At 43.2% G+C, this 22,029-nt stretch overlaps 1 protein-coding gene across 7 annotated transcripts in view; it reads right to left on the reverse strand.

Annotated features, from left to right (window-relative positions):
- PKP4 (plakophilin 4) overlaps positions 1 to 22,029 on the reverse strand; it is a 247,002-nt gene that overhangs the window by 156,537 nt on the left and 68,436 nt on the right. For 6 of the 7 annotated variants that reach the window (XM_083154013.1, XM_083154010.1, XM_083154007.1 and 3 more), the window contains exon 2: positions 10,582 to 10,715. In XM_083154013.1, the coding sequence (XP_083010139.1) occupies positions 10,582 to 10,710 (129 nt within the window). In that variant the 5' untranslated portion in view covers positions 10,711 to 10,715. Of the gene's footprint in view, positions 1 to 10,581; positions 10,718 to 22,029 lie in introns of those variants that run through there. The other variant, XM_083154012.1, reaches the window with a different exon arrangement.

The raw sequence follows: 22,029 nt of genomic DNA on the forward strand, positions 1-22,029 counted from the left end.
CCACGCATTGGCATTGTAGGCTGTATACACACGGGGTTATTTTGGGCTGTTCGCATGGACCGTACATTTGCACGTGGACCAATGTACTGCATATGCATTTCTGCACATGTGCATAAGCGGCCACGGCGAACAGACTGCATCCAACATTGCGAGGCCGGCGAATAGTCATGCCCATTGGAACGCCCAGCGTTTCAGGGGTGTTCCCATCGAGATCGCCCACACACATCTAAGGTTACCTTCCACATCATTCGACGGTCATGCACCCATTTGCAGCCCAAGGGGAAGACTTTGATATAAAGCCAGTATAACAAATTATTAATTTAAATTACAGTAAATACAGTTTGCAGTGACATTAATTAAGCGCAGAACATTATGATATTATATGAAGACACTTTTTTTTTTTTTTTTTTTTTTTTAAGTAATCTTTCCCTCTTCCCCTTACCCCTCAGTTCTTCATCACCATCAGTGAGACAATTTACACTTCAACAAGAAGCCCTGAAATACGGCGTATGGAATATGATGAAGATGAAATGACATTGGACGATAACAATATGCAGGAGGAGGAATGATTTTAATCAGCAGCGAGTATGCTGGTGGGAAATCAAAGGCAAGAACAAAATTAGAACGGAGCCAGATCGCACAGAATTATTATATTTTTCTGAAGGCTTCAGATACATAGACGTCACATTCAAGCTTATAAATTGGGTTAATCTCACAATGAATCACAATAGCTATTCATAATATTTTGTGGTTAATAATAATAAAGTATATTTCTTAAGACTTGCGGCAGACTGGTTCTGTAAATATCACATTAAGACCTGAAGCTTAGAATAGAAGATAAATCTGCAGAGAACACAATTATACCCCTTTTACATCGCCACAAGATCCCGGGTTTTTCCCTTCTGGACCCGGGTCAGCGGCGGTGTAAATGGGGTTAACCAGTGTCCCTTTACAGGGGACTTCTAGCCAGGTCCTGACCAGGGTAGAACACGGGCAGGACCTGGTAAGAGGGCAGTTTAAACTGGTACACCGGGTCATCAGACCCGGCTCCCATTTACGTAAATGGTGGAAGCCTCAGGACCCAGCGCCTGCAGGTTGGGGGGGGGGGTTTGCGCACAAACACAGCCTCCGCTGCGGTCTGCTGTACTCTGCAGACAGCAGCGAAGGAAGGGAGGTGGTGAATGGATGCCTTTGTGCGGCATCCATTCACTTCGTGGACGGGGGCTGAGGGGTGCACGGGGGAAGCCCAGCAGCTTACCTTGGTGCTGCGCTTGCCCCCAGCGTGGCGGTCCGGGCCCTGGCGATCGGCACTCCCAGCGCTTGGTGATGTCATATTCTGCTGGGGGGGGTGTGTGTGTGTGTGTGTAAAAGGTAACAAACGCTGGTGTAAAAGGGGTATAACTGGCAATGCCAGGGGAACTCAAATTCCATTTGGCTGAACACAAAACTATCCCCCCAAATGTGAGGTTTAGGGGATATTCAATTCCCTTCCCTATTTCCGACAGGGAAAATAGCAGCGGCTCCCTATTCAATGCTGTCTTTCCCAACAGCATTGCAGAGGCCGATCGACAGGTCCGACTTTAAAAGCTGTTGGGTCCATTTTGTAGAGAACGGCTGTGGATTGTCGCGGTCATGGCCTTATTTCAACAATCAATGGCTGTTTACAAGGACATGTCCACTTTTCGCTGATCGCCGGCAATCTGGAGAGCAGCATGCACCAATGTTGCAGCAAGTTGGTGCTCTTCAGGGCAGTGGAGAGAAGGAGGGATCACTAGTGGACCAAAACCATAACATACACGATACACACTTTTGTGTATTAAGCATCACTGACTGAAGAACAGAAAATTTGTTTCTTTAGAATACATTTTAGCATCACTACCCAATATCTTTCAGTGTGTTCACTCAATATCATTAGCCTTGGAGATCACAGGGAAACTGCAGATATCCCTCAGAACGCATATCAGCTAGTGTGTATGGGGCTTAACAGTCAGAGATGCAAAAAGACCTTTAAATGACTCCATGGTTACCATGATTAAAATTATATCTGCAGATGAAATCTGGGAAACCTCTGATCGAACATGCATCCCAGAAACTGAAGAATACTCGTTTAATCAATAATCTGCTGGATTGCCTAGAAATAACTATAGGGTTTGGCCAGTTTTAGGATCACAAGTACGTTAAATCTTGTAAGGGAAAACTCGTTCATCCACCCTTAACTAGTTTTACTGGACAAACCCCCCAAAATAAAAATGGAATATGCTACCTAAGTCACAGTCTTTCAATGGTGTCAACAATATTTATTTTTATTTATTAACAGTTCCTTATATAGCGCATACATCTTCCGCAGCGCTTTACAGAGAGAATATTTGAATGACTGATTTAAAAGGGCCAAAGAGTAACAACAGCCATCTACTGACAGGAAAAGGGAAAGGTTGATCTAGACCACACTTGGAATGCCAGTACTGGCTTTACATGTGGCCAACTGTATAAAACCAAAATAATAATGTTGGCCAATGAACAGCGTTCAAATACTTAATGCAAGATTGCAGACACGTTCAACCTTCGTACACCTCCTCTACATTGTTCAAGGTTTATCTACAGCAAGACTCGGGCCCGTATCATAAAGTTTGTGGCCGTCAAGCTCAAAAAGAGCCAATTAAATAATTTTCCATTAATATAAAAAGGTGTATTGGTTTTAGAAAATAGATCATTATAGCCGCTATCAACACATAAGGGAATATATTTTCATTTTTACTGGACAATAAAACCGTACAACTGTGTAGAGTAAATGAGTTACACTGTATGAGATAAAAGGCTTAAATGATAAAAACACTAACCCCAGGATTGCGGTTATTGCTATACAGACAGGATAAGTAGTAGAACTACATAATTATAGACTCATGACAATCATCTGCATTGTCCCCATATAATAAAGACAGTCTGTGTGGCTCCTGTAACTGATAAAGGGGTCTGTGTGCTAAACCTCAGAGAGATAAAGTGGATGTAGATAAGGCTCCACCCAATCAGCTCCTAACTGCCATGTTACAGGTTGTGTTCGATAAATGACAGCTAAGAGCTGGTTGGTTGGTAGTTGACCTATCTCCACTCCGGGCCTGATTCAGAGCCGATCGCTGGGCTTCAAAGATCTGCAGCCCAACAATCAGGTCTGAATCGGGACCATTAGAACATACACCTCAATGTCTGGAACTGCCTGGTTAGATTACACAAGATCGTGAGTCTTCTAGAAATTCTCCCAGTTAAACAGTCAAACATCTACTGCTGTTACACTTAAGAAACATGTCCACTTAGAAAGAAAAAGTGCTTCGGGTGTTGGTGAAGACATGAGGTGGATCTCATCTTAAGCATCCCACTAAGCAGATTAAGGGTCTCTACATAACACATGGCAAAACTAACAATAGTCTGCCAGAAATCGGGAGCTATTTACACAGCAGAAGATACAGCGTTAAGTGTGTGCAGGACACCAAAGAGAGCCGCCATGCACTTTATTCCCAGAAAAGGCAAAACTCTACATGGAAATAAACACTCGTAGGATTCTGCTTAACTTAACTATAAAAGTTTAGTAAAACAACGAATTCTGAAGAATAATGACAGAATGCTCATCTATATTTATCGTACCAAATAACGAACTTACGGACATCATTTCCATAAATGAGTTACAATTGTGGATAGCATCAACATCATAAACCAACACCTAAGCTGGGTACATACCTTCTGGTAGTGCGACCCACTATGTAACAATACAGTGCACATCGCTGTGTGCTGAGCTACCTACCCAACTAAAAAGTTTTCCCCTAGTCCTAATTCCTCTATTTTTTTAATCAATCTCTTGTGTTGCACAGTGTCAAATGTGTTTGCAAAACCCTCTGGTTTTCCCATCTGGCCCCAATGATTTCTTTGTTTAAATTTTACATAGTCATTTGTGGACTGTCTCTGCCGTGAATTCTATATTTACTTCTAGTGGGCTCATCTCATTGGAATATAGAAGTAAACAAACATAAATTCCCCTGTTTGCTACTCCCTAGTAAAGACAGATGAAAAAAAGGCGTTTAATACTTCTGACTTGTCCTTAGTAATGTAATTACTGTTATCATTGATTAGGGGGCAAACGTTCTCTTTTTTTAACCTTCTGCTATTGTTGTATTTAAAATAAAAAAAATTGGGATTTGTTCTGCTTTCCATGGCTATTTCCTTTTCATTTACCCTTTTTGCTGTTTTGATTTCCCTTTTACAAGCTTTATTTAAACTCTCTTTACTTAGCGAATGCCTCCTCATCCCCATTAGCCTTGTAGAGAGGTTGAACGCCCTCGTCTTATTGAGTATTGCATCCCTTACTTTCTTCTTTAAGCAATGGATTTGACCTGTTAATATTACCCTTACTTCCTTTTAGGATAAATTTGTTACTTTATCCATCTGCTTTTTGAAAAATTTGCCACCATTATTTATCTCAAATGCTGTATGCCAACCGATTCCTTTAATTGATTCCCAAAGCATACCAAAGTTAGCTTTCCTGAAGTTACTGTAAGTATTTTAGACAGTCCCTTAGGTTGCTGCCTATGAAAGCTAATTTCGAGTTAAACCAAGCCGTGGTCACTGTTGCCCAGATGTTCGAATACCTTGGTTTACAAACAAGGACTTCTTTGTAAATAATTTGATGATTGGGAGCAATTCACAAAGAGGAACAGGTGGTGGACAAACTTCATGTGCCCACGTTTGCGGTTGCACCCATTTCACAAATCACCGAACGCGGTCATACTTGCGTGATGGAAATGTGAATTATGTGGATAATAAAAGAAATGGAGAATAAGGTAATGTGAGATATAGACAATGTGACTGGCAAAGCAATACCTAATGTGTTATACAGTTATTTCTTCTGTAAGAAATAACCAGCTAGCTGTCTTCTTGTCCTCATAGCAATGTAACAATTTATCTTTCTGCTGAAAGTTTTGTGCCATTAATTGACTTTTCTGCGATGTCTGAGCTGTGAGAGCCGGGTTTGAGGAATCACAGAAATATAACACTTGTGAAATTACAGATGACGGAAACGTCTCTCTTCTGCGGATGTGACAGGTCTGCAGCAATCTTGGAGACGAGGAGGATTTGATGGCAAGCCCAAACAGGAAGGGAGCACCTGAAGCCTGTATACTTCCCAAGCAATGCTAGTTGTGCATTGTAAAAGCACAAAGTGACACAATCATAACACTACTCAGTAAAACTCTAGTTTTAAAAGATAAAGCACTTAAAAAAAAAAACAAGGTAAAAGACTTGCTTTTAGGCTGATGTTTACAGGTAATGGTTCCATACACTTTTTGTTATATTGATAGGTCTCCCCTCACGTACCTAGTAAAACCATGTTCAGGACTGGATGTTTCATAAATATGCTATTAAGATTATAAATGGAGACCGGCCATAAAACACTGTTGTGCATGGGTGTAGCTACCATAGTTGGAGGGAATGCATCTGCTATGGGGCCCAGAGCGGAGAGGGGCCACTTTCGCTGTCACAGTTACACGTGTTATACACAGGGGAGTAGCAACAATAGGTGCACGGAATCCATCTGCTATGGGTCCCACGGTTCCTGTCGAAGATACACATATTATTCATTTTCTACAACCGAGTGGTAAAGGAGGGTTTTAACAAACCTTTGTGATGGTACCTTCAAATGGTATCAGGATGGCTGAAAGACCAGGACTAGGGCAGTGGTTCCCAATCTGTGTGCCGTGGCACCCTGGGGTGCATCAGGGCACTTGAATTGGTGGTCCAGGACCAATTCATATTTATACAAACTTTAAATAGGCAAAAAAAATATATATATAAAAAAAACAGCGCTAACGGCCGCCAATCATGACACATTTGGGCAAGTAGAGGCAATTCTTGTCACTAACCGAAGGATGACACAATTTTCCTTAATTTAATATAATTTTTCTAAATTTCTGAACAAGAATCTTTTGGCCTAGGGGTGCCATGAAGAAAACTCTGCTACTATAGGGTGCCGCAATTCAAAAAAGTTTGGGAACCTCTGGACTAGGGCTAAAGTCAAAAGGTTGACACCATATGGCTGCCATATACAGGTAGACATGGTCAAGACAATCAACACAAGCAATAGGTCGACATGGGTATGGTCAAAACATGAAAAAGACAACATGAGATTTTCATTGCTTCTAGATTGTTTTGACTATTTCCATACGTTATGCGGACTGTGATTGGGAACGGTGCAGTGTGCTGAGCGCAGTGAAACTGTAGTGAGGCATCTGGCACAAAGCACGTGCGAGCAAATGCAGCACTCGCTCAGACGCTGCCCGGCTGTTCCTGACCCCAGTATGCGGCCTGCGCAGCTTGATTAGGTCATAGGTCACGCTGCTCAGGCCACACTGCTGTACCAACAAAGCCGCCGGAACCCTCTTGCAGCCCGCTCCCGGCACCACTTAAGCTGTGCCTCCTCCGGCACCTCACCGCCCTGCACAACACCCATCCGCTGCATCCACCCGCTCCCCCCAAGTTACTTAACGTGAGGAATTGGGTGGGGTGGGGGGTGTGGGAGGGGAGACGACACTCTGTTACTTCGCTGACCCCCGAGCCCGGAGACGCATTTGAATAGCACCTATAGCCCTTTCAGGCATGCCCCAAAATCCCAGGTTGCAGAAGAGAATGTTCAGGGACTAATAAGGAAAATTCCCAGGTCATATGTCTGAAAGGGAAATTAGAGTATACAGTATGTGGTGTGTGTTACAATGAACAGCCCTGGGTAACTCCTAGACACAAGGATCACAGTACAGGGCAACTTCTATCATGTGTTCTAAATAAAAACAATGAACATAAACTCCTGAACACTGACTTCACATTAACTCAGTCAGGTGTACAGGGGCAAAAGGAGATAGGTCTTCATGTGACTTGCCATATATGCACACTGACTAATAGGGGCTGATGGTCCATAGGTTACCAGTAGCCGAAACCAATACAACTGGCACCGGCATGTAGAGAACACAGGTTAAGAGATATATATTTCCCTGTGCTGTTATGTACACAGAACCACACCTCCATAACCCTCTCAGTGATCTGATAACCAGGGAGAACAGCACACAACTATAGAGCACACTGCCTTGGGCGAAACCAAGCAACAGTATACTAGAATGACAAGGTGTGTATGAGGGCAATGTGCCAGGAGACTTCTATTGTTTCCCCATCACATCACCGGAGGCTGCGACTGTTACAACTGTGTAGGAGGTGGTGTGATATGCTAGAACACAGGCTGGGTATAAATGCATTGGGTTCTGCTGCCGGTATGAGGTTTTACACCTGCCAGCTCCCCCACTTAGTATTTTAGTATAAGGCATGCACATTTAAGGTCACAAAAACCGCAATTGATTTACAGGCAGCATGGACGGTGTAATGGTTAGCATTACTGCCTCACAGCACTAAGGTCATGGGTTTGATTCCCACCATGGCGCTAACTGTGTGGAGTTTGCATTGTCTCCCTGTGCTTGGTTAATTGGCTCCTAACAAATTAACCCCTAGAATGTCTGTGTGCCTGTCTTGGTAGGGAATTATAGACTAATGTGAATATTCAAATATTCGCTGCAGAATATATGTGCACCTTATAAATAACTGATCCTGTTCACTCTAGCTTTGTTTTGCAGGGTGCTGCACCTTGACCGGTTCTTTTAACACCGCCCTGCCCTTATGCCGCGCTGCCAAGCTGTTGAAGTCCAATTCTCCGCCGAGAGCGGCGGGGGACAGGATGCGACTGGAGGAGTTGACACACTGCTCAATTCTCTTCCAGCCGTATCTCGCTCCCCACAACACTGACACAACGCTCACCTCCTCTGCTGAGAGCGGCGTGTCTGCTCTTCCAAATGCCCCTTGTTGCAAAATCTAATCCTTGGGGTGTGTGTGGTGGGCACAAAGACTAAAATACATAAGTATTGCAGATGAGCATTCAGGCCGTCAAAAGTGCTGCTCACACCCTGTAAATACTGGTACGCATCAGACGCCGAAGCTGGTTACGCACTTAAGGCAGCTGCCCCTTCTGCCAAACCCTTTTCTCAATACTTTAACCATGAGATCAGAAAAAGTTAAAAAGTATGATATAGAATTGTATGGTTAAAGGATCTGCACATCTACTAACACAATCCTCTGGGAAAAACAAATGAGAAATACTGTACATGGAACAAGTGGTGTCACTTACACACCCATCAATGTTTGCGTATATATGGCCTACACCTAACCTTGCACGTGTATGTTCCTTTAAATCATTGCTGTGGTTTTCTGAAAGCATGATTCAACACAGTTACAGCAGGCCATTTTTCAATTAGCACACAGATTCTTAGTAGGAACAGTCAATCTTTTCATAGAAATGATACTAAAACCATTGTGTGGGTGAAAACCAAGAATACCAGCAAACCTCCGTTATTCTACTACGGGACTCGGTCTTGGCAGAAGCCGCAGTTTGTTTCCTTAATGCTGCTGGCTAAAACAAACTCAGAAGAGTGCAAATCATTCTTGTACTACAATGCACAATGGGGGTATAGTGGAGCTTGTCCATTGAGCAGCTCAGACTTTGGAGCATTGAGCAGAAACAGTCAGGACATTATTAGATCAGCTGCGGCTCAGCTCTACCCAAACAAGTACATGCACTTTATTCAAAAACATCCCTAATATTTATCCCTCCATATATATCAGTGCGGATGGTGTAGTGGTTAGCATTACTGCCTCACAGCGCTGAGGTCATGGGTTCGATTCCCACCAAGGCTTTAACTGTGCAGAGTTTGTATATTCTCCCTGTGCTTGTGTGGGTTTCCTGCGGGTACTCAGGTTTCCTCCCACAATCCAAAAACATACTGGTAGGTCAATTGGCTCCCAGCAAGTTAACCCTAGAATGAATGTGTGAGCGTGTACATGTGGTAGGGAATCTAGAGTGTAAGCTCCACTGGGGCAGGGACTGATGTGAATGTTCAAATATTCTCTGTAAAGCGCTGCGGAATATGTGTGCGCTATATAAGAAACTTTTAATAAATAAATAATAGATATATAGGTATAGACAATGAGCATAGCAAAAGAAAAGAAAACTTCCCCGTCTATAAACTCTTTATTTCCAATCTTCCGCACATCATAGCAACCAGTTGAAACGTGATAAAAGATAGTGTAAGAATGGGCTTAGTGCTTGCTGTAACCAGGCGGCAGAGGATGTGATGTCAGCACATATAAATCTCTCCTAAATACAAAAAGACAATGACCTCATGTCTGACTCACTGTCCACTGATCCCTACAGATATCAGTTCCAGGACTTGCTGACTGTAGTATCTTAGCATGATGACATGTGTCAGGAGGTCAGAGTACACAGGCAGAGGTGTGACCACGCTCACTTAAATGTTTGCTGCAGCTACAGTATGTATAACTGTATAATGACAACTGTATAGAAAGAATAATAGGTGATGTGTGATGGATGGTGGAAGCAGTGATTTTCTAGCAAAGTGATTAACAGGAAGTAGGGGGTAAATCTATTTAGCTGGGAGTAGTGGTATCTATCCCCATAAAGAAAGGTGATATAACGCACCAGCCAATCAGATCCAATATGTAAATTGACTGCGAGGATTACACCCTAAAGCACAAACCATTCACAAGCAGAATAGCTAATGGTACATGGAATTACACATTTGACCACATTTGCCTTTGAAGCCCAATAATGTAAACAGAAGTCATTCCAACATGATTTGTAGCCTGATTTAGAGAGACAGAAGTGACCCATATAAAGACGGGCTGCAGATTATTAGAGACAGCCCGTAGTTCAACCCTACAAGGTCAAAATGCAATAGGTCTACCCTAAATGGTCGAAAAGCAATAGTTCGATAGGGCCCAAAGGTCGACAGGCTCAAAAGGTGGACATGCAATATACAGAAATGCAATAGGTCGTCAGGGTCAAAATGTCGACATGAAAAAGGTAGACACATGAGAAGGTAGAACGGAATTATCTTTTGGGGTATCAATGGGTGTCATTTTTTTCATGTCTAGTTTTTTCTAGTTGACCTTTGGATCTGGTCGACCTTTTGGGATAGACCTACTGACTGTCTATCTAGACACTGTAGACCTATCAACCAGAACCTATCAAACCCCCCCCCCCCCCTCCTTGCAGGATCGCTGCGTTCACCACGCAGCGGGACCGGTGCCTCCTTATGCTCGGCACACTAATTTATTCTCCCTCTATGGGTGTTGTGGACACCCATAGAGGGAGAAAGTGTCAGGATTTTGAACGCCGGGATTCCGACTGGCGGCATTATAACTGCATCCCCTTTAAGTGTGTTAAGTTCTCACCTGCTCATGCGATCACCACCATGGGTGGAGTCTCTGTATAGGGGGCACTCACCCAGGAGACACTACACACGTCTGCAGAGCGAAGACACCGAGTTATGACTTTGCAGCCGGGAAGAAGGGCAGGCAGACCTTTGTATTCTGCCCAGGCCATTTTACATACAACGATAAACTTTATATAACTAATGAAAAGGACTCTAGTTTTTTTCATGTCATACTCTGTACATATTACTGCGGAGTAACTACATGAGCATTTACCTGTTCTTTTACAGATGCTAAAATGTTCGTAGCCGTGGATTCTGGTTCCATGCTTGTGTTGGGTGGAGCTTCCTGGGGGGCTTTTTGCAGCCCATCCTCCATCATGGTGTTCTGCTCAGGAGCTGGCATGGCACCTAAACAAACACAGAAAAATGCCCATTAAATTAGCCAGAACTGCGTGCATGATGAATACAGAAAAACGTTGAGTGCATTATGTTTTTGCCGTCACCTTGCTGTTATTTTAATGAGTCACTTCCCCAGCTCCCCCTGGAAGCCCTAGCATGTATACAACTGGAGCAATCGCCATGCACTACTGTGTTTCTACCTGTCCGAAATCCTTCAATACCAGGCTTTCCTGGATTATCGTGAATTGGTTCTGGGCGTTGCCTGCATGTAAACTATCTCACTGTACTTTGCAAATTTCCGCTGGTTGTTGAAACTCGTCCTGTCACTTACTCAGCAAGCAGAGCAATCAGCAAATCAACAGGGAAAGCGGGCTATTCATGGAACTGTTAAAAAGGATAGAGACTAGGAACAAAAAAACACATATCTGTTAGAAGAAAGAATGTTATTGTCTGCTGTTATGAGTGCTGGGAGGTAATTTGGTTTATACAGGATAAAGGCCCCCTTACATTATGCGATTTGGGCACGATTTCGCCCGATTCGGATGAATCGGGCAGTGAAATCGTCCCAAATCGCATATGGAGACATCCCCTCCGACCCGATGCGCGGCCCCGTGTGCATCGGATCGGAGACGGGAGGTCGGACGGGCTGCACATAAAATTTGCTAAATCTTATGTGCTGCCCGGAGCCGTGCTCCCCCGCAACAGGGGACGTACCAGAGCAGAGGGATCAGGTGCAGGGAGCCGGGCAGCATCAGCGGGAGCAGGGGGGGCGGCGCAGAGTACCAGGGAGCTGGGCAGGAGAAGACGCTGCAGCAGCAGCACTTCCAAAAAAAAAAAGCCCATACAAACGCATAGGCAGCTAATCATTGGCTGAGACCTCTCTCAGCCAATCAGCGATTGACTGAGACCTCTCTCAGCCAATCGCTCATTGGCTGAGAGAGGTCTCAGCCAATCAATGGCTTGCTATGCATTTGTATGGGGAATTTCTTCTTTTGGAAGTGCTCTGCTGCTCGTGCCACTCGCGGTGCTGCTGCATCGTCTTCTCCTGCCCGGCTCCCTGGTGCTCTGCGCCGCCGCCCCCCCCACCCCCCTGCTCCTTGCCCAGCGGCTTCTTGCCAGGCTCCCTGTGCCCCCCCCCCCCCGCCCGCTCTGTGGTTGCGGGCATATCCCCGCAGCTGTCCCCCGCTCCCATTGTCCCTGCAGCTCCCCGGGAGTTGCATGTGATAAATCGCATGCGATTTATCACATGCAAAACTTGGCACATGAAGTGCCATCGCATGTGATCCCTCCCGGGGAGCTGCTGGGACAATCGGGTCCGACTTGTCGTTATGACAAGTCGGACAAATGTAAGTGGGCCTTAAGAGATTCCATCCATGTCAGTGGCATCACTGACTGAGTGCAGGGAAGCCTTGCAACCCAAATACAATATATTTTGAGCGCTATGGGCCAAAGTTTGAGTACTGTGTGCAAATGGCTGCCCTCTGGGAGGGGGATGCCGCCCCCAAAAAAGTGTACAGGAAGAAGGAAATACCAGTAGGCGCCTTATGCACACAATTATGACAATTTATTAAATGAACACATAATAACAAAATCAATTAATAAAATTAATTAAACACGAATAACATACACATCGATATCAATAAAATAAAAATAAAAATAATAATAATTCTTTTTTATTTCTAATTTATTTCTTTTTTATTTCTATTTTTATTATTATTTTTATTTTTATTTTATTGATATCGATGTGTATGTTATTCGTGTTTAATTAATTTTATTAATTGATTTTGTTATTATGTGTTCATTTAATAAATTGTCATAATTGTGTGCATAAGGCGCCTACTGGTATTTCCTTAAGCCTTGCAACCCATCTGCAACCACCACATCATGAATTCAAATTGTACCTAGAATGTCAACTTACAGAACTTGTACAACTCATTATACAGAGCCATTGATTTTCAAATAATACATATCCTACATTGTTTAAACGCCAAAAACAAATATACTACACACAAAAGATGCACAGGACTGTATACTATAAGTGTGTTCTAAAGCACCATACACACTAGCCAATATGCTGTGAGCTATATGGGCAGTGTGTCCAGCAGGCAATATTAAGCATACACATTGAACAATATCATTTAGTGACGTCACCGGGACCCGCTGAACATGCAAGTTGTTGGCTATAAAGGTTGAGTATCCTATATCCAAAATGCAGGACCAGAAGCATTTTGGTTAAGGGATTATTTTGTATTTAAGAATATTTTTATATTTCAATGAGGTATCTTGCATTTATGTTGTACAAACACATGAAATACACACAAATATAATGTATTTGTGCATGAAATAAAGTTTGTGTTCTATCTCAAACACTGAATTTATATGTTAAGCAATACGTTACTTCCACATATTTAGTGCCAGTTACAGATCATGTCCCCCAGTAGTGCCAGTTACAGATCATGTCCCCCAGTAGCGCCAGTTACAGATCATGTCCCCATAGCGCCAGTTACATATCATGTCCCACAGTAGCGCCAGTTACATATCATGTCCCCCAGTAGCGCCAGTTACATATAATGTCCCCAGTAGCGCTAGTTACATATCATGCCCCCCCAGTAGTGCCAGTTACATATCATGCCCCCCCAGTAGTGCCAGTTACATATCATGCCCCCCCAGTAGTGCCAGTTACATATCATGCCCCCCCAGTAGTGCCAGTTACATATCATGCCCCCCCAGTAGTGCCAGTTACATAGCATGTCCCCCAGCAGTGCTTTTAGAAGAAAAAAACAACATTTTGGAAACTATGGTTTTGGAAAAATTTAGATAACATATCTGGGATAAGGGATACTCAACCTCTATAGCCAAAATTGGCCTACATGTTCAGCAGATGTGGAGGAGTGGGGTCGTTAACTACTAGACAAGTAAGTAAAAGATATCGCTCAAAAGGGCCTTTCTGATAGATCTTTTACATTCTTGTCTAGTGTGTATGGGGATTATCCTACAGCAGAAAATTGCAGTAATATGATTATGGAATTACAGCAGGTGGGGAATACACCAATCACGTGGTAGTATCTATGATGAAGTTTTAGTTAGACGAAGGGAGGGGATCAGGTGAGCAGCTATAACTACATACTGGCGGCATCTGCTAGGTAGTTCTCCAGACTACTGGCTGTCTGTAAACCCGGAACTGACTCATGTTTGGAAGGCTTTCAAAACACACAAGATAATTGTTCTTGCACAGAATGCTGGATGGATTTATTGTGGTCTGTTTATAGCCTACAAAATGTCTAATGTAGCTGAGGATGACTAGTACATATTGTTATTGTTTTAGTAGAACTTAGTGCTCTATGCCCAACATGTAATTAGTTTGCAGCAGCTACTTCTGAACAGCAGGTGGCATCTGGGGGCATCTTGTGGGGGTCCGAATGGAGCATTATGTAAGAAGTTGAGGTTCTAGTGACATGTGCTGGGATTTTATGGGGGGGGGGGGGGGGGGGGGCACACATGCAGCTCTTGATGTAGGCCAGATTATCCATGCGGCACTGTCACTGAACCCAGGATTAGTGTCACTCAAGGTGAAAGCTGGGACATCATATATGCAAATATGCGAATGAAGCGCAACACAAAGGTAATAGGGATGGGACATTGTTTAAATGCTTAAGCAATAAACTTATTTTTAAGTATATACAAATATTGTATATACTTCTGCACTCACTAAATTAACTGATATTAATAGTGGAGATTTAGTTCATGAATTGATCAATGCATTTAAGCCTGCAGCCCCCTTCACGGGACCCCACTTTTCTGCAGGTCCTAACACTATCGCTCAAAGTGATTACAATAAACATAGCTATTAAACAATGTGGTCACAAGCCATAGGGCACCCCAAAACTAGGAAAGGTGAGTGCCGATTTGAGATACCATTTGTACGTTTTTTTCTTCAAAAAGTAGTTTTGCAGAAGGATATGAACACGCGGAAATCATCCTGAAACCCCCCCAAAAGTGGTACCAAATACCACATTCCTACAGATTCGGACTGAAGACATTGACAAGGCAAGCCGAGTCAATCCGGGTCCATTCCCTGTGTAAAAAGAGTCTACTGAGTTCAAATGCCGGGACACTGACCCTACTCCCTACAAGGGTTATTCCCAGGTCCTACTTAAAAGGAGTGTCAACGTTGCACACATGGTGTGTTTGTGTGTGTATAAAAGGGGCTGACCTGGGAATGACCCTGGAGCAAAGAGCAGGGTGAAAATGGAATAGGAGCGGTGACCCAGGTCCAATTCATGCAATAACTCAAATTTTTCTACCCTGCTTTGGTCTGAAAGTAGTAAGTCATGAGAATAGAATAGACAACCATGTAGTATCATTGCATTAAAATAAAAATACTATCCCTGCCTTTTCACCGGAATGTGCTGATAAAATGCAATGCCAATTTGGAATTGAATTGCAAATGGAGTCTCAGGCGACAAATTTTACCATGAAAACGGCTCACAGGACCCCACTTGCTCCTAACTGAATCAATCCCTCAATTATCTATCTAGACAAAAACACATCTGAAGCTAAACGAAGGAGCCAAAACTGCGTAACACTTCTGTATCTCAAAACGGTTTTCATTTGTTTTAACAGGGAAACAAATAGAAATTAATGATGGCTGTAAATGGACTTTCACTTTAATGTGAAAATACTGTCATAACTAGAAAATGGTCATAAAGCAGCACAAACATATGACACTGCATTGGCTGCATGTATAATAATCACTTCATTGGTATGTAGCAATAACTGTGCCTGAAAAGAACTTATCTACAAAAATAGCTAGACCGTGGAACCCTGCAAATCACGAGCCCGCAGACGTCCTGAAGACACACAATCGCACATTTGAACTCCCCCACAACCTCCACAGCAATTACAGGAGTTATTCGGCTGATTAATTTGACAAATCACCTACTATTTATTTTAATACACAGAAACATTCACCTTATACCGCGCTTCATCTGCGACACCTATTCTCTACGCTAATCGCCAACTGTTATGTAAACTGGCAAATCGTTCCCTCAAGTTAAGTTGTAAACCCATAGGTGTAATATTTCTGGAATATCATTAACACATAAAACCTGCACTTTCCAAGGGGATCATTTGCCTTAAACACTTAACACTCCGCTTTGTGCAAAATCCTCAATGTACATAGAAAGGTTATGTATGCCACTAACACTGCTTTCAGACAGCGGCGGCCGAATAACCTGGTAATTAGTGGCAATTACCCGGCTTTTGAAATGCCGGGTTATTCGGCTGCCGCTGTCTGACCCCCCTTTCACACAGGAGAGCAAATCTCCGTGTCTTAAATTTAGAATCGTAGATTTGCTCTATTACACTGGGTTTTCTCCTGAAAAGGTCAATGTGGATCTTAAATTCCGGATAACCGACCCTGGTCTTTGGTAGGTCGGAGAGCCGGAGTTTAAGATCCGAATCGAGCCTTTCACACAGAAAAAGGACCCGTGTATTTAATAAAATTCCCAGGTGGAACCGCTTCACTCGGATGTAATTTTCTGTGTGAAAGGGGTATCATATAAATTTGATATTTTATTACTTAATACTATGGGGCAGAGTTACTAGGCCTGGTGAAGAGATAAAGTGTCCGGTGATAACGCATCATCCATTGACCCAGTATGTAACTTGACAGTAAGGAGCTGATTGGCTGGTGCATCGTCACCAGCCACTGTATCACTTCACCAGGCTTAATAAATCTGCCACTAAGTTTCACAGCAAAAGTGAACACTACTGGTATCATGTCAGATACAGCTCTGTTGTAACTAACAATCCCACGAGTGCAGGGAACTCAGCGGAGGGCTGCGGTGGCAAAGACACACCCTAAAAAAAGGCACACCATAAAGCCTATACACAGGGCCTCAATGGGGCATTGCGAGGCCTCCCACAATTTTGTTGGGTTTCACACCGCAAAGGGTATAAAGCAAGGTCTCATCACACACAATGGGACATAGCCTTGCCACCCATATGGGTGGTATCCAGTTATTTACAGTTGTTGCTTGCAGGTAATTGTCTCGCCAGAGGGATACCGAATTAGCCTCAATAAGCCGGCGCATGATGCAGCTTATCAGCAGCGGACGTAAAATCCCCAGTGTTTGCAGCTGTGCACACGGGGGAAATTACTCACCAGCTAATGATTTTTCCCATGCTGGTATCACAGAGTACGCTTAGCTCACTTGGCGCTGCGAAGGCTGTGGGGAGGAGGAGGCTGCTGTGGACATCAGTGGCCCTCCCTCCCAATGGCAGGGCAACACCCAGAAAATGTTGCGTTACACAACCCCCCCCCCCCCCCCCACAGGATGTAAACCACCCAACAAGCAACCAGCCACGACTAAGCTTTGCTGGCTGCCTTCGGACGGACGGCTCCCGCACTGCGTACCGTGCATATACCCGGTTGTTTGTTTATGGACACGCTGCAAATTCACAGCCCATCCAAATGGGTCTGACTCCGTCTCTAGGGGAAATGCACCAACCTTTGTATTGCACTTTGACAAGTGCAACAGTATTCATCTTACCTCTCTATCATTTATCAAGTCTATTCATTCAAATGATGACAAGAAGCCGATTAGTTCTTCACCCGTCTTTCTGTGTGTTATATCTCCCCAAAAAGCATGCAGCACCCCACATGCCCAATTTATCAGCTGCTAGAATGCATTTTCTTGCATATGAAGGGCACTGATCTTATACAAGTTGCTTTATTCTAGACCCAAATGAGAAACTAGTAATTCATAGGGACTGAAATATTTCCAGAAGGAAATACAATGAGTCACTTTAAAATCAAAACTAAAATAAGTCCTGGGTAACTCGGGCTTTCCACCGCAAGAGGAAACCACGGGACCCACATGAAAAGTCACAAGTATAAACACTTTTCTGCTCTAATTACTAACTATATACACAAAACAATAACCCACACAGCAGCCGCAGAAATGAAAAAAAAAAAAAAGGATAGATATTAAGCAATAGGTTTCCCACAAATGTACACAAACGTACACAAACGTACCAACGTCATTCCAGCTATTATTATTAATAACATAATAGAACAGTTACATGTAACCCCTACAAAACAAACTACAGTATATAGAACATTATGGAGACCATGGGGGTGGGGATTCAATGTTCTCTGATGTTCAGGTGCACACATTATGGCAATGTAGGTGGTGACTAAATGCCACTGTAACTGTGGCAGTTGGCAGCTATTGAGTATCTACATGGACTTTATTGGACAAAAAGATGGTTGTGGAAAAGCGGACACACATTAAACATCGGGCAGTGTTTCCCAACATTGGTCCTCAAGGAACACTCATAGTCCAGGTTTAAGTGCTATCATGCTTGAGTATAGATCAGGGGTGGGGAAAAACTTTTGTGCCAAGGGCCATTTGTATGGGGAAAAAACCCTTTGTGGGCCATAAGTAATTGTCCTGCTGCAGCCGCCCCACGCTCCGGCGGCTGCCGCTGAATAGGACTCACAGTCTCCAGCTGCTGTTAATTAAGAGGAATCTCACTAGAACTACCAACCTCTGTACTGGACTCCTGGCAAAGATGCCGGGCGGGCCACTCAGACCGGCTACGGGGGCCGCACACTGAGGTTCCCCACCCCTGGTATAGATAGTTAAAAACCTAAATAACTGTTAATAGGTCATCTGTGCTCAAGTATGCCTATTCTTAAAACCTGAACTGTTGAGGATGATGTTTTATGCACAATAAATATAAGAGCATTTATTTACAGTGAGGCAACTACAACTAAAACTATAAGGCATATGATGGACAAAATTGCTGTTCGCAATCAACTAATTGACCAATGCTAAAAACTGATGGGTTTCTATGGTTTCAGCAAATTTATGCAGTTTGCACCATGTTCAAAATAATAATAATAAACAATCCCATGTGTAGTAAGAAAGCCTGCAGCTGCTGAAGATGCCCGCAGTGTAATGCCCTTTCCTGCAACAGTGTCCAGCAGAGAACAATAGGAGAGCAATTAATGTCATTGCAAACAAACAAGATTTTACCACCTGACCTTTTGTGTCAAGACTAGCTAAGCGCTATGTTCTTAACGTACAGGAGCATTTATAAACGGTAATAGCCGCAATGTTTGTATCTCAAGGTTTGATTGTTCTACAGGTAAGTAAACGGACCCTGCAGCATCTGTGTGGCAGATGTGGACTGTATTAAACACATTAATACTGCTTTCACATTGCAGAAATGGGTAATGACACGGTATTCTTAAATGGGACTTTTAAAACAGGTCAGAGCCTTGAGACCTTTCACATTGCAGGTAAAATCATTTAATACCATTCAAATATTCAACCCATTTAACCCTCAAGGGACACGTTTAAAGCCATTGAAATAGAGCTGTTCAAACTGCCAAAAGAAACGGCTTTAAAACGTGTAGGACTTTGCTTTTTAACCGTGTTGAAATACCGGTTAACTTTGACCGTTAAATCAACTCTGGCACTTTCACATTGCAGCCTGAAACGTTTTAAAATGGAAAAAAAACGGCAATATACCGTTTTAAAAGTGCGATGTGAAAGGGGTATAAAAGATGCTAAAATTAATTAAAAAATAGAAGGTAAACCCGTGTGGTATTCCTGCTGACTGTAGCACTCACAAGGCAAAGCGCAGTAGAAATAGTACATTTCATAATTGTTCCAGTTTGGAAGCAGAACCCAGCCAACACCGCACAGCTCTACTGATAATTTTCTTCCATTTCATGAGAGGTTATCCATTTCCAATCTATATTGTATCACGAAGAGCACAGACAGTCGCTATATATTCCTATCCTTCTGTAGAGCGTGCGGCTTCACTTCTCTGCTGTCAGCCTGTCATGGTTGTCATGCTATGGAGTTTATGTAGGTGCACCGGTAGAGTAGAAAATCATTCTGTGACCAAGCAGGTGGGGCTGAAACTGCACACTATACAGTGTTGTAGCTTAGTGTGGTCCATGCACCTTCAATCGCAAATCAATTGGGTCATTACTGCAATTAAACAAACACCTTTTACATAGATATTTAACAATACTACGCCTTGTCCCCACCTCTTATGTATTAAGCCTTTTAAATAGTTTCGGATAAAGAATTTCATACCATCAACCTTAAGGGAACCAAGTACAGACCACAAAATGCCTGTCACAAAAAAAACTGGTTCTTCGTACATTTATCAAAGGAATGAACACTAAATACAAATACTAAATGATAAGTCATCGGTATGCTAACCAGGAAGTTGTTTGTATGGCGACCCCCCCCCACACCCCTCCAAACACACGGAGAACAGTTATTTATATGGTGCCACAATGGATAAACAGCGCCCTATTACTTTGTACATAAACAAATAACAGGAAACAGTGACTTTACAGCTGAAGAGCATATAGGACAGGCATGGGGAACCTTCAGCCCTCCAGCTGTTGTGGAACTATACATCCCAGCATGCCCTGCTACAGTTTTGCTATTTGGCTATGCAAACCTGTTGCAGGGCATGCTGGGACGTGTAGTTCAACAACAGCCAGAGGGCTGAAGGTTCCCCATCTCTGATATAGGACAAGCACAGGGTACATAAATATTGCTGCATCAGAAGAAGTCAGGGCAGCAGAAAACCACGGGATTTGGTGCCATTGAAGGGAATACGGAGTAGAAAATTGTTTAAGTAAGAGAAGGGAAAGCAAACGAGGGAAGAGGGCCCTGCTCTTAAGTACTTACATTCTAAGTGAAAGGAATAGACAGACAGGGTTGACACATGAGCATGGAACAAAGGGTTAGGATGAGATTTGGGTGGATTTGTTGAGAATTGGGGTAATCTGAGACTATATAGTCTACAAGTTCATGAGGTAATAGACATCAGATGCCTGATATTGTGGCAATACAATGTATCTTTTCCAGCCTGAGGAAGAATGAATAGCTGTAAATCAGTTTGTGTTTCAAATGACTGCATTAGAATGTCACACCAGATACATTACAGTTTCATGTAATAAAGAGATATGTACTACATGGAGGAAATCAGATATCTGTGGGAAGGGTCTACCAGTCTAATGAGGCCTACACACACAGTGATTTCCAGGCATTTTCTAAGCGATCTGACTAGAACATTTAGAAAATACGCCCCTACATTGCTCCATGTGTAAGGGCCATAGAAATAGCAATGTACTACCCTACGCGTCACTAAAGCCCCGGTGATTAATATGCAGCATGCTGGATAAATCTAGTTAATCGCCAGTCAGGGCCAATGTTCTCGCCGGAGAACCCTGGCCCTGACAGAGCCTCAGCACACAGTGCCGTCACATTGCTGTGCGCTCAGAACACTGAGCAATCTAGCATCGTTCAGAACATTCAGCAACTCGCTATGTGTGTAGGTCCCATAAGGCCAAGGCGTTCTCTACAATGACTGTTGACATACTATTCACATCTATGCCCCTATCAGACCAATCACTTTAATTTGGCTAGTCAGGCGGATCATTTTATAGGTGTATATGCTGAAGTATTACCCACTCAATGGCTTAAAAACTCCTGAAAAAGGTTGCAAACAAATATCTCATCTTAGTAGCTTAATATTTAAGATGTCCTTCCTAAAATAAAATGGATAGTGATAAACAACCAGCCAATCAGCTCCTGTCTGTCATGTCACAGATTGTTTTTGAACAATGTCAGACAGGAGCCGATTGGCTGGTTAATTATCACTCTCCATTTCATCACTTTTGAAACTTAGTGCATCTGGCCCAGTGTGTGCCTAGCTTAATAAAGGAAGGCTCCTATTTTTCAATGTCCTTCACCTGCAATAAGTCAGAAAGAAACAACTGCTTCCAGTGTAGAAGGTGTGAGCAATAGGTCTGTGCTGCAAAGTAATGCAAAGCCACAGAAGTTGTGGATGTTTAGCAGATGGCTTGCAGACCTGCAGATGTTTGGACTCCCACACATTTAAAATGTTGTAAGCAAGCAGACTTTAGACATTTGGAAGCCTCAATAGAAGTTAGTTATTAGATCTTTCCAGCGGGCGATGCAAACCTATATAAACCTTAGCTTAGAAATAGTGCACTGCATGCAGCAGTCACCACAATGCAAGCTTACACCCCCAGGCGCGTGCTGCCGTGATAACGTTTGTTACCGAGACTTGCCAACAGCATATAAGCGGAATTTATTTTAAACCCCTTGGATTCTGAGGCCCCGACCACACCTCAGGAATAAAACTGGAGTTTCTGCTCTGTAATTATCCAAGATAAGCCACACACTGCAACCGAGCCAAAGTCACAGCACCCTCCCCCAACAGAAGAATATTTACACTCAAAATAAAATGAGGAAAT

The sequence above is a fragment of the Crinia signifera genome, chromosome 7, assembly GCF_055691185.1.
Source record: "Crinia signifera chromosome 7, ASM5569118v1, whole genome shotgun sequence".
Taxonomy (NCBI): Eukaryota; Metazoa; Chordata; class Amphibia; order Anura; family Myobatrachidae; genus Crinia; species Crinia signifera.